Source organism: Dermochelys coriacea, chromosome 17, assembly GCF_009764565.3.
Source record: "Dermochelys coriacea isolate rDerCor1 chromosome 17, rDerCor1.pri.v4, whole genome shotgun sequence".
In the NCBI taxonomy this organism is placed as follows: domain Eukaryota; kingdom Metazoa; phylum Chordata; order Testudines; family Dermochelyidae; genus Dermochelys; species Dermochelys coriacea.
In genome coordinates this window covers 22,241,686-22,260,356 of record NC_050084.1, presented here as the reverse complement: position 1 = coordinate 22,260,356, position 18,671 = coordinate 22,241,686, and the positions used below count along the sequence as shown (strand labels likewise).

The 18,671-nt window shown below is 47.6% G+C and overlaps 1 protein-coding gene across 5 annotated transcripts in view; it reads right to left on the bottom strand.

Moving 5' to 3' along the window:
- The window catches only part of HIP1 (huntingtin interacting protein 1), a 176,566-nt gene that overhangs the window by 70,963 nt on the left and 86,932 nt on the right, over nt 1–18,671 (bottom strand). The window contains exon 1 of one of the 5 annotated variants that reach the window (XM_038375710.2): nt 7,027–7,646. The exons of the other annotated variants lie outside the window; for them this stretch is intronic. Within the exon in view, the coding sequence (XP_038231638.1) occupies nt 7,027–7,044 (18 nt within the window). The 5' untranslated portion in view covers nt 7,045–7,646. Of the gene's footprint in view, nt 1–7,026; nt 7,647–18,671 lie in introns of those variants that run through there. 5 annotated transcript variants of the gene reach the window in all.

The following is an 18,671-nucleotide window of genomic DNA, read 5'->3' as shown; positions in this document are numbered from 1 at the left end:
GAAGGGCTGGGAAGCAGTGTGCTTGTATTCTCATTTGGCTTTCAAACAGCATTTCCAATCCCCAGTCCCCACTTCTCACTGGTGACTCAGCATCCACGACAGCACTTCGGAAGTGTTGGGACATGGCTCGTGCTTCTGCCTAATGCCAGTTGGGGAACAGGGCTCCCCAAACCAGTGGCAAGTGTTGGAAAATATCTGGTGGGGGCCAGAAGAGACTGCCGGTCAGATTCACTTGGGGCAAATCCTGCTCTCTCCATATGAAGATGATGATTGTGTGTGTGCATGTATGTCTCAAGAGCGAGAAATACAATTAAGTTTGCAGGGCTTAACAGAATCTTAAAAACACTGCAGAGGGAGGTGGGCACTGTAACTGGGACATGTACAGTCATTGCATTTTAACTTACCCCAGGTAAAGATCTCCAAAACAAACAACTGGGTGGGCATGTCAAGAAGAACCCATGCAGCTAAAATGTGATAAGATGGTATCGTAGATTGTGGAGAAGATATTGGGGTTTCAGTTCTGATGTCATGCTGCTTGGGAAGAGATCACTGACTTCTAAGGTTAATTTCATCTTTCACCTACCAATCACCACCATATGTCTTAATAGAAAAGACAATGCAAGATGTGAGCACTGTGAATCGTGAAACAGACCTGTTCATCCACCCCATGAACGATTATAATGGCGATTACAGTAAATGTCACTCTAAGGAGGATGTGAAGCCAGGGCAATATCGAGAGATGAGGGCTAGAGGTTTGTGCCTAGGACTGAACATCAGGAAAAGTAAAGTTACTTACCAGTAATAGGAAATTTCTGTTTACATTGCCTCTGCCATGTAAGACTTGTGGGCTTTGTCTGTGAGCCACAGAATGATCAACAGCCGTCCAAAAAGTAGTAAGAAGCACACACATCCTTCCCCCTGGAGGAATTCTAGAAAGACTCTCCCTTCTAATCATCGGTCACATTCTTATTAACCTCAGCAGAGTCCAATCATAGTAGCAACAAAGAAGGAAGGAATTGGTGTGGATCTGCAGAGGCAAGCCTGGACTGGACTGCATGGAGGAACGGCACCACAAAAACGGATGACAAGTTTTTGAGAGGGAGTGTCTGAATGACTGTGTCAAATGCAGAAAACAGATCCAGGAAGATGAGGATGAAGTAAAGGCCCTGAAATTTTGGTTAGGAAGAAGTCTCTAGAGACCTTAGTGAGAACAGTCTGGTGGAGTGTGGAGGGACAGAAATCAGGAGGGAATACAAACAGGAAGAGAACTCAAGGCAATGGTTGTTATCAGAGCACTCAGTGAATTGAGAGGTGATGGAAGGGAAAGGAGATGGGTTACAGAGATAATAAAAGATGGACGCTAGACCTTAATAAATCTGAATACACAATTTAATCCATTGTGGTAGTCTCTGAACCAAAATGGTTAGGGCCATTAGATTTCTCAAATGCAACAAACAATCTATGCAATTTTCTGAAGGGCCTGGATTCTGTCCAAGTAATAAACAAGTGTCCTTACTCCAGCTTATGGAATCTGGCCTCTGTTGATGCATCATGAGGCTTACAAAAAAAGACTGGAGGCAAAGCAGATTGATTTAGGTGGGATTTTGTGGCCACAGTGGACAAAAACTTAACATGAAGTCACAAAGACATCATGTCCTTGCTAACAGTCTAGGCCAGGGGTGGCCTACCTGAACAGGAGCCAGAATTTACCAATGTGCATTGCCAAAGAGCCACCGTAATATGCCAACAGCCCCCCATCAGCTCCCCCCAGCTCCCAGCACCTCCTGCCCACTGGCAGTCCCGCTGATCAGCGCCTCCCCCTCCCTCCCCACACCTCCCGATCAGCTGTTTCTTGGCATGCAGGAGGCTCTGCGGTGGGGAGAGGGAGGAGCGAAGGCATGGCACGCTCAGGGGAGGGGGCAGGAAGGGGTGGAGTGGGGTTAGGGCATGTGGAGAGCCAGGGGTTGAGCAGTGAGCACCCCCCGGAACATTGGAAAGTTGGCGCCTGTAGCTCCCGCCCCGGAAACTTCTGAAGAGCTGAATGTGGTTCCGGAGCCACAGATTGTGGCCCACCCCTAGTCTAGGCCTCTCTAGGGAGTTTCAGTCAGAAGGGCTCAGATTTCATTGACAGTGTAGCTGAAGCCACTAGAAATGCCAGCTGGGACTGTCTAAGTGCAGCCCAAGGAAATGGGGCGAGGGTGGCTTTTAAGTCACCTTTGTGCCAGTCAAGCTCTGAGCTTCTCAATGGGGCTGATGTGCTTCCTTGTATAAAACAGAGCAGCCTGGGAATACTTTATAAAGCAGCAGAGTAATGAATTGATGAATACGTATTTCACAACTGCATTAGAAACTTTCCCTCATGGACGCAAGAAGATTGAGGAGTCAGTACAGAAGCATGGTAAGCTGCCGGAACTGCCAGAGAGACCCTGACAGTGGCCAGAGACCATCCCAGCCCCAGCAGAAATAAAAAGTAAATCAAGGATAAAACTGAAATCAAACAAGTAACAGGATCAACATTTTAAAGCATGGACAAATCTTGGGATATCGCCTCTTCAAACTGGAAGGTTTCCTGGACCCAAAACGCTACTTTCCAACCTATGCAGAGAACTGAACCAATAAGTACCCACAAAGCAAGCAGCCTACTGAAGAGACTTCTGCTCTCGGAGAAATATCAGTACATGAAAGGTGAACTGGGATCTGAGGGAGGATGAACAGAGGGGTCTCTGGATAAGGCTAGCAGATCCAAAACCTGCTCATGATTCTCTTGTTGAATCTTCCTCAAGACTTTGGAAAGGGAAGGGGGAAAGCTGCATCTGCCAGTGAAAAACATGCAAGTTCAGGTTCCTGCTCACTCTAGTGCAGAACCCACCTTCTTACTGGCCCTTGATCTTTTGGGTGAAGAGGAATGAGCATGTGTCTCTGCATGCCCGCTATCATCTTCCCAACAGGGGTAACATCACAAGAATAAGAGGTAGGTGGGAGGAAGGAGAGCTCCAGAGCCACATATCCTGTGGGCCACAAACTTTCTAAGGGAGGCTTACAGGTGGTCGTAGGTCAAACAGAACGTCAAGGCCACCTAGACTTGGGAGCTTCCCAGCCAGGAGGCACTCTAAAAGCAGAAGGGTGCACCTGTACTACAAATAAAGCACTTTTCTTACTTCATGCCTTGCTCCCACTGAACAGAGCCAGGTTCAAAGACACAGGAGCTCTAAACCAGAGAAATATGCTCGGAGAGAAGGAACTTTCCTGCAGCCCAAATGCCTCCAATTAGGAAACAAGTGGGGCTCGGGTCCAGAGACTGAGCTGGGTTCTGCAGAAGTCTGAGTGCACAGGGCTCCCAAGGGTGAATCCAGCAAGTGATCTGTTCAGAAAGCATCTCAGAAACTAGAGACTCCAGACACTTTAGATCCAAAGATAACTTTATCCTGCTCCTCTGACCTCCTAGGTTCTGAGGAAACAAACTTGCTGAGGCATGACTGTACTCCACCAGCATACTTCTAAAGCAGCATTGTTGCTTCCAGTGCTGCACCTAGTCTCAAGTGTGCCAGACAATGGCACTCTGGTACTCCAGAGCCCTCAATAAATCCTCCGAATTTGGATCAGAGGGAGACTTCTTCCTCTTCTCAGTTGAGACACTAGAACAGCAAGCTGAGATTTCAGATTCACAGCATCTTGGTCAAATACAGAGACTATCCAAATTTCATCCATTAAGGAAATTCAACCCCTCCACAAACAAAGCATAAAAGCCGTGCAAGCATGAGGGGAACGCTCCTCAACCCAGCACCAGAAACATCAAGCATTAATGTCAGTGATGAACATCTTGGATCAAGATACACTTTTTATTTTTTAAACACTGCTCTTATTATGGGCTTTCTTATGGCGCTCCTCAACAGAGGCTATGAGCACGTCTTGGACTTTGCTAGACACATTGCAACAAATGGCCACAAGCCGGTATCAATACACCCCTACAACTGCCAAATCCAGACTAAAACTGATGTGTGGGGGAGACAGTGGTTCGACAACCATGAGGGCTGGCAGAAAGAGCGGACCTGAGGGATGATTAGAGAGCAGAGCCATTTACACACTCCACTCCAGAACAATGCAATGGTGGGAGATACAGGCATGCTCTATTCATTTCTTACTGCTCTCAATAGTTTGTTGACTTGTTAGGTAAGGCTGTAACTCCTAGAAGGGGGATCTGCAGAGGTACTTTTGGCTTTGGTATCAACTCCTACTGTCACCAAACAGCAAGTCAATTAACCTCTATGCCTCAACATCCTCACCTGTCAAGTGAGGATGACAATATTTAACTACCTCCCAGTGGCCTGTGAGCATCCGTCAGTCACATTTCCACAGCACTTCAAATATTAGGAGTATAGTATAATTGCTAAGTAGTGTTTTTACCCATCACATGAACTTTCTGAAGTCAGCATACAACTCCTGAAACAAGCCAGTACAGACACAGATAAAACCTGCGCCTTATTTTTGACTGGCACAAACTAGGATATTTCCAGGCAGCGCGTCCTGGGGAATTACTGCACTTCTCGAGCAGCTGTTTCCCCAGAAAAAGCACCCATTGGTCTTATTGCTTAAATACTGATACGAGTCTGATGTCACTGGCAGCCAATCAGTTAAGCTGGTGGCCCATGTTGCAGAGTCAGTTTAGAAGCATGCCCAGAAGCCTTCTCTGTGTTAGCAGGGTTTTGTATTTTATGTGGGGATTTCATGCAACAGTAACCTTTCACTGAACACTTCTTTGCTTAATCTCTGTGCTTGCAGGACAGAAGGTCACTGGTCCCCTGCATTTTCTATGCACAGCGTGTAACGACAAGTCTCCCACAGCCTCCAGAATACTCTCAATATTCGATCACACCAAGCAGCTGGAGTGTGCTGCAAAAATAAGCGTTTGGGCATTCTTAGTATTTATAGGACACAACAGGAGCCAGAGTCGTTCTGGCCCTGTCCCCTAGCTTTAGGGTATGCATTACTGAAAAAGGCTGGAGTGGAGATTCCTCAAACTCTGTACCCAATAATCTAATCTCTAGAGGAAAATTTCAGCAGCAATTTGGCATCACAACAAATCCTGCATCTTGGCAGGGGTTAGACTAGATGACCCTTGTAGTCCCTTCTAACCCCATGAGTCTACGATCAAAGGAAAATTTTGCTGAGAAAGGAACTGATATTTCAGTCCTTACAGAACTTTCCACTGAGGATGAAACTTGCCCTTTGGGGTAGCCAGTCATATTCTCTCACCAAGTGCATATTCTGCAGGATGCTGCCTGAAAATACCTTTCCAAGAGGAAGGTAAAAATCGAGCCACGCATGGTGATCTGGCAGTACCTTATGCTCCAATTTTGCCACACGTTAGTTAAATTTGAACCAAGTAACTACAGACTTTGCCTTTCGAGAGAATATGATTCATTCATGTGGATGAGCAGCAGGCTTGTGAATTAAGCAGGTCCTAAATTTGAATCCAAACAGAATAATGCAAGGTCCTAGATGTGAAAAAACCTGACATCTAATCCAGTACACGGACAGTCAGACTGTCAAACTCTTTCCCCCAAACTTCTCCTGAGAAGCAACCGAGAGGCAGGTCTTCTTTAAAAAAAAAAAAAAAAAAAAAGGAATCCCTCACTACAGCGGGCAGATGTGAGAAAATGAGAGGAGCATTCATATTGCATACATTTGTCTAATTAAAGGTACCAAGAACTATTCAACCTAATGCCTAGCAGCTGATAGGTGCCAATAACTCTGCAGAAGGCTCGTGCTGGGTGACTGTGAGAGGCATGGGTCTGATCCCCAGAAGTGCCCAGTGACTTTTCAGAGCTCTCTGTTTGGATTTTTATGATCTTGAAAGGGTGACAGATCAAGAATAGTTATTAGGGCTGCACACATGAATTGTGCTAGCTTGCTCCCTCCCCCCACTCAGCTCTGCCAATGCACTGGTGTCCTGACCTACGGTGGCCCCTGCTATTCCAGTTACGAGCTACCACATCACTCTGCAAATGAAAGCCTGCTTTACAAAGATTATCATTATTATTTATTATTTGCACTATGAAAGGTTAGTGTATTAACCAAATGTACCACCTAGTAATTACCCCACAAAGCTATTTTCGAGCGGAAAGTACATATACATCCAGCACTTGCCTTTGCTCTGAACAAAAGGCAGGCACCATGGATCAGCTCCCTTCTTCTGTTGTACACAAAGATCTCTCTGCAAAGCACAGAATGTGTTTGAACCTTGCCCAAATGTGCATAAAGAACTCACAGCAGCACCATACATGGAGACTCAAGTCCCTAAGGCACAACCTGAATGGTGTTAAACTAGAAGGCAGAGCAACAGGGAAAAACAAGTTCAGATGGGTGGATGTGAGTGAATCCCAATTCCCAACACTCCTCTTGAATCAAGCAGAGGGGCAGAAACTCAAACACAATAATAAGACTCTGTCTGAGGATCGATCCCAAAATAAATCCCAACTGAAGAGAGCACAAGGCTTGTATTGTAACAATTGCCCCTTCCAAAAAAAAAAAAAAAAGAGATGTTGTTTTCCCCACATATTAAAACAGTGGGAGCCAAATTCTGGGGTCTTTAATCTAGCAGAACTCCCGATGACTCCACTGGAAAAGAGTTTTGCTTGATTAAAGCCCCCAGAATGTGGTCCTGAGAAACTAAGTACCTATGGAACTGGAGGCTGAGATGTATTTGGGTAACTTGTAGGCAAACTCCTGAGATCTCCCTTCACAACACTGCCCCCCTCCGCCCCATCCTTCCCTTGCACTCTCGAAATATCAGTATTCTGAGTTTGCCCAAACACAAGCACACACAAGAGGGGCTAAATGAACAGGGTGAGGAGTGATGACAACAAAATAAACTGGACTTAAGGAGAAAAGCACTTCGAGATGCAGGTGCTCTGACAGATCCAAGTGGAGAAAGGGGATTAAAATGAGCTCAGTGGGCAAACCAAGGCCAGGCTAAAGGGGATGCTGGAACTGGAAAATGTGCATTAAGAGCAGCTGTTCACTTACCATCTTGCCCACATCCATGGCCAAGGGCTGCTCCTGGCTCCCTCCCCTCAAGGAGAGGGCCGGCTCAGAAATCCTGAAGCTTGAAGATCACAATATCCAAGAAGAAGACAGAGCTGTGCTCCCCCACCCCCTGCTTTCCCTGAATGCTCAGAGGCTCAGCTGGTTAATACGGTTCTGAAAAGCCCATACTGGCAACCTTGAAAATCAGCAATGCTGGGGCAGAGAAAGCATGCAGAGAGGAAGGTCTGAAAGCAGGGCCAGCTTGCAGGCTGAGGAGTGCCCAGAAAAGAGGCAGAATGGAGCTGGAAGCAAATGCGAGGTGAGGGGCAACAAAGCACCAACTTCCACACACTCCAAACAGCCCAGGGATGGCACAGCCCCTTCGGCAAGGAAAACAGAAATTATCTGTCTGCTTGCTCGCTGTGGATCATCCGATATCAGGAGGAGGAGAAAAAGAAGCGGGTGGCTGGAGCCTGCCTGCTGCACTGAGCCACACGCTGGAGTGTGTGATTTGAATAACAAAAGAGCTCCTCTCTCCAAGCCAAGAGGATGGAGCTGCTATTCAAAGAGCCAGTGGTGAGAGAGAGAGGGCGTGAGCGGGTTTGTGTGTGCGGGGCGAGGGGATCGGGGCTACAGACAATCAGACTCAGGAAGTGGAGGCAGGGCTCTCCAAAAAGTGGGATGGATTTAGTCTCCCTCTGCACAGATGTTCTCTCGTTACCACATACTCACTCGCCCAGACAGGGGCTTGCAAGGGTTAGCAGCGTCTTTCCAGGAAAACTACACTGGGTTCTACAAAATAAAATACCACCAAGACCTTCCCTTCTAAGAGTACTTGTGGCACCTTAGAGACTAACAAATTTATTTGAGCATCAGCTTTCGTGAGCTACACAAAAGCTTATGCTCAAATACATTTGTTAGTCTCTAAGGTGCCACAAGTACTCCTTTTCTTTTTTGCGAATACAGACTAACACGGCTGCTACTCTGAAACCTTCTAAGAGTGTTTATTACAGAGTCTTCTAAGCCAAAAACCATACGTGCTGGGAGGAGAAAGTGCGAGGAGCAGCATAATGAGGGGGCTGGGCAGCCCTTAGGAGGCTGATCCACACAGTCACTCCAGTCTCAATGCCCTGGCTGAGCATTCTCAGAACAAGTTGGAACCCACATTTAGGTTTTTGCAGGTGGCCTGGATGTCTTCTCGTTGGGAGGGCCAACAATCAAAGGTCTCTTCAGCCCAGGAGCAATCTTCATGGGAACAAAGAGGCAATTGGGCTGGCTACTAGAGTTCTAAATGCTTTCAATACAGTTTGCTACTGACTGGCTGCACAGTCCTCGCCTGACATTTCTGACTGGAAGGTGCGTCCCTCACAGCAGCAGGCATGTGGAGCAAAAAATAGAGGAGAGAAAATGCAGTAAAGAAATAGAGAAAATATTTACCTGCTGAGGGTTGGGGGCTGAGCGTTATTTAATTAGCGTTCAGACAGTGCTTTGAAATCTTCAGCTGGGAGGCATTAGAGAAGGACAAAGGATTATTACTGTGCTTCCTTAAATGCCTTAAAAATAGCCCGAAAGTAGATGGGAGAAAATATAACCCACCACTGACATGCTGCCACTGCTTTGGGGAAGGTGGAGAAGAAACAGAGCAGTCATTTTGTATCCGCAATGGCTGCTTATGGTGAAAAAGAAGGTGCAGAAATAGGAAGGAAGTAAAAGGAAGGATGGTCTTGTTGAAAGAAAAATACAGCCTTGTGGTTCTGAGTCTGGGCTGAGAATTGTGACATCTTAGTTCTGCTCCCAGCTCTGCCACTTACTGTGTGACCATGGGAAATCACTCAGCTCAGTGGTCCTCAGTGACCCCATCTGGAAAAGAAGAATGCCACTACCTTCCTCCCCTGCCACGAAACTCCCTGCTGCTCGTGAGAAGCACCAGAGAAAGTGGCATGGTTAATAATAAGGCAGTGAAGAATCCCATATCCCACTCACACTGCAGAGAGAATCCAGGGAGGCAGAATGCAATCACCCAACTTATCATGTAGCCCCTCATCCCCCCAGTTGTGAGATCTTCAGGCGTTCAGGTTCTCTATTTTACATCTAATTTGAAAGACGACACCTCCAAGAGCGCTGTGTTCCCTAGAAACAGGGCATATAACTCTCCTTTGTATCCCTCCAGTTCAGTTAGAGGGCAACTCAGTCTGGGTGTCAAAACAGAACAGCTCAACAGCAACTGGATATTGGAAGTGTACTTCACAGCTCTTTTTCACCCTAAAAGGCACAGAAGAGGCTTGCAAAGTTGCTTGAGATGGTGCACAATGCCCTCTCCTCTCCCACAGCAAATGAACTGGAAAATTAAAGGGACAGTTGCTCTGGAAGAGATACTAGAACTACATCTTCCTCTCTCCTGGCCCCAATCCCTCATTCAACATCAGCTCAAACACAAGAATTATGGTTGCTCAAGGTGAAGCATGTCCCATCAAATGAAATGTCTTCTGTTCCTAGTAAATAAATGTTGACAGGTTCCTACAGACCTTCAGGAATCCACCTGAAGCACCCAGCACAGAACATTAGCAGGGAGTGGTTTTAGACAAGGAGAATTTGGTCAGACACTATGGTTAACACTGTTTGGTTAACACTATGCCCCCATCGAGAGCAGACCTCACCTCATCAAGGAAAAAACTTCCTATACCTTGTCTCCACTTGGATTTTACAGCAAGATAGCCAACTCCCATTAGTTATCTCCCTCGAAACACACACCTCTTTTGGCAGTGAAGTCAGTCATAGCCATAATGGGACAGCTATCCAGTTTTTCCCATGATGAACTGGTGTTGACATGGTTCTGCAACTGGGATGGGTTCTGACACGCAGACAATTGGGCTGAGAAGTAAGCACCCTGCATGTAGACAACTCAATCATGTTTGACTAGCAGGTCACAACTTGGCTACAAAACTAATGTTGTACTTCTACTGTAGACAGAACCTTAGTTCGAGGAGTAGAGCCCCTAGTTTTAACTCATTCCATAATCCAGGCAGGACAGCAACAGAGGATTCCATACTCCTCTGCAGTCTGCAACCAGCCCATGAGATCAGAGTAGCAGCCATGTTAGTCTGTATTCGCAAAAAGAAAAGGAGTACTTGTGGCACCTTAGAGACTAGCAAATTTGTTTGAGCGTAAGCTTTCGTGAGCTACAGCTCACTTCATCAGATGCATCCGATGAAGTGAGCTGTAGCTCACGAAAGCTTATGCTCAAACAAATTTGCTAGTCTCTAAGGTGCCACAAGTACTCCTTTTCTTTTTTTAAATGAGAATTAAATACTCATTATGACTACCTGAGATAACTGGGTTGCAGTAGCACACTACCACCAAAGGCAGTAATTTTTCTTCCACTTTTGCTGGCACAAATACCCAGATTGATTGCAAAAGGCAGCTCTGCAAAATCATTGCACAGCACCCATAATTTAGATTGCCTCTCCCTGCAGCCTAAAAATGCATATATGTCACCACTCCAGGCAACAAAATCTGCATCCAACAAGCCAGGGACAAAGGGGATACAGCAATGACAAGGAAGTCACCCCTGACTGGACCTGCCAAGAGTGTGGCAGTGTGTGTGCCTCCCATCTGAGCCTTGCTGATCATGAGAGGGACCAAGATGAACCGTTTACTTGATGGACTATGAATAATGACACATAGTCGCGGGGGGCGCATAAAGCTAAGCACCAGCACCAGCAGGCAGTTGGCAATTTTGGCTTAAAAAGTATAAGCAGTTTTAGCCACACACTTCTCTCTGAAGCTTCTTAGATGAGTGATTTCCAACCAGTAAAGCAGTGGCTCTGAACGTTTCCAGGTTACTGTACCCCTTTCCGGAGTCTGATTTTTCTTGGGTACCCCAAGTTTCACCTCACTTAAAAATACTTGCTTACAAAATCAGACAAAAATACAAGAATGTGATAGCACTGTTACTGACAAATTGCTTAGTTTCTCATTTTTACCATATAATTATGAAATAAATCGATTGGAATATAAATATTGTATTTACATTTCAGTGTAGAGTAGATAGAGCAGTATAAACAAGTCATTGTCACTAGTGCTTTTTATGTAGCCTGTTGTAAAATTAGGCAAATATCTAGATGTGTTGATGTATCCCAGTAAGACCTCTGCATACCCCCAGGGGTATAAGTACGCCGGGTTGAGAACCACTGCAGTAAAGCATCCCACCCATTTCACTCTAGATCTAAAACTTGTGTATACTGTACTGAAAACCACTCAGATTCCTTAATGACAGGTTTCAGAGTAGCAGCCGTGTTAGCCTGTATTCGCAAAAAGAATGCATCCGATGAAGTGAGCTGTAGCTCACGAAAGCTTATGCTCAAATAAATTTGTTAGTCTCTAAGGTGCGACAAGTCCTCCTTTTCTTTTTTCAGATTCCTTAGCCATTTGAAATTTCACATAGCCCCAGGCACACTGTGATGCATTCAGTTGCTTTGCTTTACTTTATGTAGGTTACTGTTTTAGAGTAAGCACCCCACAGAGTGCTTTTGTCATCAAAAATCTGCTGGGAATTGGTCCAAGCATGTGCACAGGAAGTACAGAAGAGAACCTGTTACGTTATGAGGTGATCACAGGTTTGAGAGGTAAATTCATACAGGTCTCCACTTTTAAAGTTCCTTCTCACTGCAGCCTGCATGATGACAGCCACAGAATGGAAGAATCCCCCATCACTGACGGCTGGCAGATAGGATATAAAAATATGGGAAATCCATTCAGTAGACGAAACTTAAAACCAGAGTATGAAGGACATCAGCCTTACTGGTTTCTGGTCTCCCAGTTTGTACATGAAGTAGCAACAGTTAGTCCTCCAGCCTTAATGCCCTCCTTGGCTTCGTAACTAACGTCTCTGGGGACAGCAGCACTTCAGGCTGCAAGGTGATGTTCCAGAGTTAGCTCTGACCGAGCTAGCACACTAAAAATTGAGCATAAGTGCTGTAGTGCGAGCGGCGGGCAGGGACTAGCTCCCTGAGTACCCATCCACCATGCTAGGTGTGTACTCGAGGTGGCTAGCCCCTCTCGTTGTTTGCGTCGCCATAGCTACATTCTTCTTTTAGCACATTAGCTCAGTCAGAGCTAGTGCAGATCTGTCTGCTCACACTGGGAATGACTCCTTCAGCTTGAAGTGCAGACTTACCCAATGTAGTCTGCATAATATTAATATAAATGTCTCTAGTTCTACTGTATGTGTATCACTGCCCTCTACTGGATAGTATGAGAACTTCTCAACTTTGTAACATATGTCCCACACAGCTAATAGATTCTTCTTTAGCTTAATTGGTTCTATGCTTTTGGACTAAGAGGATCCAAGTTCTGGCCCTGCTGTTGCTGTGAAAGTTCAAGAGGCCATGGCATGCAGCACAGCAACTAACTAGGATCACAACGTTGTTGACATGTTTATCTTATGGTTAAGGCTGCGTTTTAGTCATGGGTATTTTTAGTAAAAGTCACGGACAGGTCATGGGCAGTAAACAAAAATTCACGGCCGTGACTGTCCATGACTTGTACTATATACCCTTGACTAAAACTTATGTGCTTTGGGGCAAGGGGCCACCTGGGGAAGCCACGTATGCTCTGGGAGGGGGTGGCCCAGATCCCCCGCTGTTGCTGGATGGGGAGGTTGATGCACAGCCCGGGACCCCGCTGCTGCTGGGGGAGTGGTGTTGGGGGGAGGTTGGTGGGGCTGGCAGGCTCCCTACCCAGCTCTGTGCAGCTCCCTTGAAGTGGCCACATGTCCCTCAGCTCATAGGGAGAGGCGCAGCCAGGAGGCTCCGCTCACTGCCCCCCATCCTGAGTACCCTCTCCGCAACTCCCATTGGCTGGGAATCATGGCCAATGGGAGCTGCAGGAGTGGTGCCTGCAGGTGGGAGCTGTGCACAGAGCTGCCTGACTGTGCCTCCGCCTTGGAGTCAAGGGACACATGGCTGCTTCTAGGAAGCCCCCCCCAAGATAAGTACCACCTAGAGCCCTCACCCTGTCCCGAACCCCAACCCCCTGCCTCAGCCTGGATCCCCCTCCCACACCCAAACTCCTGCTGCTGCTGGGGAGGGGTGGGGGGTGCGGTGGCCCAAGACTGCCCCAGCAGCAGTTGGTATTGCTGGCCCAGGGGTCACCCGAGTTGCTCAGGCAGCCCCAGAATCAGCCACACCGGCCGCTGCAGAAGTCATGGAGGTCCCAGAAAGTAATGGAATTCGTGACTTCTGTGACAGACTGCAGCTTTACTTATGGGTTCCCATGCACAAGTCTTTAGGCACCTTAACAAAAAAAATGTAAGTGAAAGGCACAAAGAGAACTTGCCCAAATAATTCTGAACAAGAACAAAAATCTCCAGCATGCCCACAACATGCAGGTTTCAATTGGTTTAGGGTGGATATATATTTCCCCCCCACTTTTTAAACCTAAATTATGTGGGATGATTATCTTTAATCTAATTTTTCAAAACAAAAAGATTTCACACAAGTAAAAAGCAGAGTTGATAGGTAGGTCTGTAGCTTTCTCTAATGCACACAAGGATTCAGGAGAAGAGGGCAGGGAAACTTGTACTGACCGGGATAGAAACCTAGCAGAGACCACTGTCAGTCACGAGATGCCCCTCAGAGCAGCAGCTGGGTTATTGCAAAGGCCACGCCACATATTGCCAGAGCTGGATTAACGCAGGGGCTTTAGGGGCCCCGGGCTAAGGAGGCCCCGGCGCAACAAGGCTCAGGCAGCAGGCACATTTCTGCGGCCCCCGCGTGGGGGGGGAGGAAGGCAGCTTCGCAAGCTGCTGGGGGGGGCCCCAGTGCCCAAGCACCCACTCCGCAGCTCCCATTGGCTGGGATCCGTGGCCAATGGGTGCTGTGGGGGTGGTGCAGGCAGGTGGGGGCTGTGAGCAGAGCTGCCTGGCTGTACCTCTGCCTAGGAGTTGAGGGACACGTGGCCGCTTCTAAGAAGCCCCCCCTCCAAGGTAAGAGCCAGCCAATGGGAGCTATGGGGGCGGTGCTTGCAGGCGTGGGTGGAGCACGGAGACACACTGTCCCCCTCTCCGCAGGGGTGTGTAGAGACATGCCAGCAGCTGGCCGGTTCCGGGAGCGGTGTGGGGCCATAGCATGTAGGCAGCCTGCCTGAGTCCTGCTGCACCACCAGCACTTCGCACCCCCCCTACACCCCAACCCTCTGCCCCAGGTCAGAATCCCCTCCTGCACCAAACTCCCTCCCAGAGCCCATACCCCTCACCCTCTCCTGCACCCCAACACTCTGTCCCAGCCTGGAGCACCCTCCTCCCTCCCAGAAAGAAACTAATATAACAGCTGTTCTAAGGTAAGAAGTAGACTATTTTGAATTAACTTAACTATATTCTACATATTTTAAGACTGAAATGTAACCACAGAATGGCTTTATGGTAATTAAAAGGCATGTTTAGTATAACGTTAATAGCCTCAATGCCATAATTGTGATCTTATTTTAAATTAGGAAAAAGACTTGTATTCAGGGTTCCCACAAAATCTAATCACGCCAGGCCCACAGGGGAATTAATCTGGCCCTGCATATTGCCACCAGCCCTGGACCTGCCGAGACTCATCAAGCCCTCGGATCGCTACCCCTTCCTGCTTCTCCACGTGGGCACCAATGATACTGCCAAGAATGACCTTGAGCGGATCACTGCGGACTACGTGGCTCTGGGAAGAAGGATAAAGGAGTTGGAGGCGCAAGTGGTGTTCTCGTCCATCCTCCCCGTGGAAGGAAAAGGCCTGGGTAGGGACCGTCGAATCGTGGAGGTCAACGAATGGCTACGCAGGTGGTGTCGGAGAGAAGGCTTTGGATTCTTTGACCATGGGATGGTGTTCCATGAAGGAGGAGTGCTGGGCAGAGACGGGCTCCATCTTACGAAGAGAGGGAAGAACATCTTTGCCAGCAGGCTGGCTAACCTAGTGAGGAGGGCTTTAAACTAGGTTCACCGGGGGAAGGAGACCAAAGCCCTGAGGTAAGTGGGAAAGCGGGATACCGGGAGGAAGCACAGGCAGGAATGTCTGAGAGGGGAGGGCTCCTGCCTCATACTGGGAATGAGGGGCGATCAACAGGTTATCTCAAGTGCTTATATACAAATGCACAAAGCCTTGGAAACAAGCAGGGAGAACTGGAGGTCCTGGTGATGTCAAGGAATTATGACGTGATTGGAATAACAGAGACTTGGTGGGATAACTCACATGACTGGAGTACAGTCATGGATGGTTATAAACTGTTCAGGAAGGACAGGCAGGGCAGAAAAGGTGGGGGAGTAGCACTGTATGCAAGGGAGCAGTATGACTGCTCAGAGCTCCGGTACGAAACTGTGGAAAAACCTGAGTGTCTCTGGATTAAGTTTAGAAGTGTGTGCAACAAGAGTGATGTCATGGTGGGAGTCTGCTATAGACCACCGGACCAGGGGGATGAGGTGGATGAGGCTTTCTTCCGGCAACTCACGGAAGCTACTAGATCGCATGCCCTGATTCTCATGGGTGACTTTAATTTTCCTGATATCTGCTGGGAGAGCAATACAGCGGTGCATAGACAATCCAGGAAGTTTTTGGAAAGCGTAGGGGACAATTTCCTGGTGCAAGTGCTAGGGGAGCCAACTAGGGGGAGCGCTTTTCTCGACCTGCTGCTCACAAACCGGGTAGAATTAGTGGGGGAAGCAAAAGTGGATGGGAATCTGGGAGGCAGTGACCATGAGTTGGTTGAGTTCAGGATCCTGACGCAGGGAAGAAAGGTAAGCAGCAGGATACGGACCCTGGACTTCAGGAAAGCAGACTTTGACTCCCTCAGGGAACAGATGGCCAGGATCCCCTGGGGGACTAACATGAAAGGGAAGGGAGTCCAGGAGAGCTGGCTGTATTTCAAGGAATCCCTGTTGAGGTTACAGGGACAAACCATCCCGATGAGTCGAAAGAATAGTAAATATGGCAGGCGACCAGCTTGGCTTAATGGTGAAATCCTAGCGGATCTTAAACATAAAAAAGAAGCTTACAAGAAGTGGAAGGTTGGACATATGACCAGGGAAGAGTATAAAAATATTGCTCGGGCATGTAGGAAAGATATCAGGAGGGCCAAATCGCACCTGGAGCTGCAGCTAGCAAGAGATGTCAAGAGTAACAAGAAGGGTTTCTTCAGGTATGTTGGCAACAAGAAGAAAGCCAAGGAAAGTGTGGGCCCCTTACTGAATGAGGGAGGCAAGCTAGTGACAGAGGATGTGGAAAAAGCTAATGTACTCAATGCTTTTTTTGCCTCTGTTTTCACTAACAAGGTCAGCTCCCAGACTGCTGTGCTGGGCAACACAAAATGGGGAAGAGATGGCCAGCCCTCTGTAGAGATAGAGGTGGTTAGGGACTATTTAGAAAAGCTGGACGTGCACAAGTCCATGGGGCCGGACGAATTGCATCCAAGAGTGCTGAAGGAATTGGCGGCTGTGATTGCAGAGCCCTTGGCCATTATCTTTGAAAACTCGTGGCGAACGGGGGAAGTCCCGGATGACTGGAAAAAGGCTAATGTAGTGCCCATCTTTAAAAAAGGGAAGAAGGAGGATCCTGGGAACTACAGGCCAGTCAGCCTCACCTCAGTCCCTGGAAAAATCATGGAGCAGGTCCTCAAAGAATCAATCCTGAAGCACTTAGAGGAGAGGAAAGTGATCAGGAACAGTCAGCATGGATTCACCAAGGGAAGGTCATGCCTGACTAATCTAATCGCCTTTTATGATGAGATTACTGGTTCTGTGGATGAAGGGAAAGCAGTGGATGTATTGTTTCTTGACTTTAGCAAAGCTTTTGACACGGTCTCCCACAGCATTCTTGTCAGCAAGTTAAGGAAGTATGGGCTGGATGAATGCACTATAAGGTGGGTAGAAAGCTGGCTAGATTGTCGGGCTCAACGGGTAGTGATCAATGGCTCCATGTCTAGTTGGCAGCCGGTGTCAAGTGGAGTGCCCCAGGGGTCGGTCCTGGGGCCCGTTTTGTTCAATATCTTCATAAATGATCTGGAGGATGGTGTGGATTGCACTCTCAGCAAATTTGCGGATGACACTAAACTGGGAGGAGTGGTAGATACGCTGGAGGGGAGGGATAGGATACAGAAGGACCTAGACAAATTGGAGGATTGGGCCAAAAGAAATCTAATGAGGTTCAATAAGGATAAGTGCAGGGTCCTGCACTTAGGATGGAAGAATCCAATGCACCGCTACAGACTAGGGACCGAATGGCTCGGCAGCAGTTCTGCGGAAAAGGACCTAGGGGTGACAGTGGACGAGAAGCTGGATATGAGTCAGCAGTGTGCCCTTGTTGCCAAGAAGGCCAATGGCATTTTGGGATGTATAAGTAGGGGCATAGCGAGCAGATCGAGGGACGTGATCGTTCCCCTCTATTCGACACTGGTGAGGCCTCATCTGGAGTACTGTGTCCAGTTTTGGGCCCCACACTACAGGAAGGATGTGGATAAATTGGAAAGAGTACAACGAAGGGCAACGAAAATGATTAGGGGTCTAGAGCACATGACTTATGAGGAGAGGCTGAGGGAGCTGGGATTGTTTAGTCTGCAGAAGAGAAGAATGAGGGGGGATTTGATAGCTGCTTTCAACTACCTGAAAGGGGGTTTCAAAGAGGATGGCTCTAGACTGTTCTCAATGGTAGCAGATGACAGAACGAGGAGTAATGGTCTCAAGTTGCAATGGGGGAGGTTTAGATTGGATATTAGGAAAAACTTTTTCACTAAGAGGGTGGTGAAACACTGGAATGCGTTACTTAGGGAGGTGGTAGAATCTCCTTCCTTAGAGGTTTTTAAGGTCAGGCTTGACAAAGCCCTGGCTGGGATGATTTAACTGGGACTTGGTCCTGCTTTGAGCAGGGGGTTGGACTAGATGACCTTCTGGGGTCCCTTCCAACCCTGATATTCTATGATTCTATGATTCTATGACTGATATCAGGAGACCAGCATGTGCCAGAGTGAGATATCTGCCAGCACTGCATTTCTCCACTCAATGCAGAGTCAGCACATTCATGTAGAAGAAGGTACAGAACTGAGAATCTACCCAATACACTGAGAGGCTACTTGACATGAGTGCTTCCCTGCAGCTCTCCGGCAATCTGCAGGTGTATCTGGAGCCTGGTGAAGACCCTAAGAAGGGCAGGAAGGTAAAATGCATCTCGGCCTTCTGAACTGCACTCTGCTCTCCCTCTGGAGTGCTTCCACAATGATGAACTAAAGAAAGATTTGTCATCTTTATGCCCAAATGAGTTTGGGAGGGATGTATGGGAACCAGTGCTCAAATTACAGCTAGGAGTTGTGGGACTGAGCCCCTTTCTACTGCTAGGGGCCACCTCACTTCTGTCGCATGGCCCCATTACTGCTCATTACTGTTTAAAGTATTCCACTTGACATTCAGGGGCCCTTACTTTCCCCCCCAGTAATTGGAGCACCGATGGGAATGTCCCTGCCAATGGGATATGAACACAAACAGATGAAAGAAAAGGAGTACCGGTGGCACCTTAGAGACTAACAAATTTATTAGAGCATAAGCTTTCGTGAGCTACAGCTCAATGCATCCGATGAAGTGAGCTGTAGCTCACGAAAGCTTATGCTCTAATAAATTTGTTAGTCTC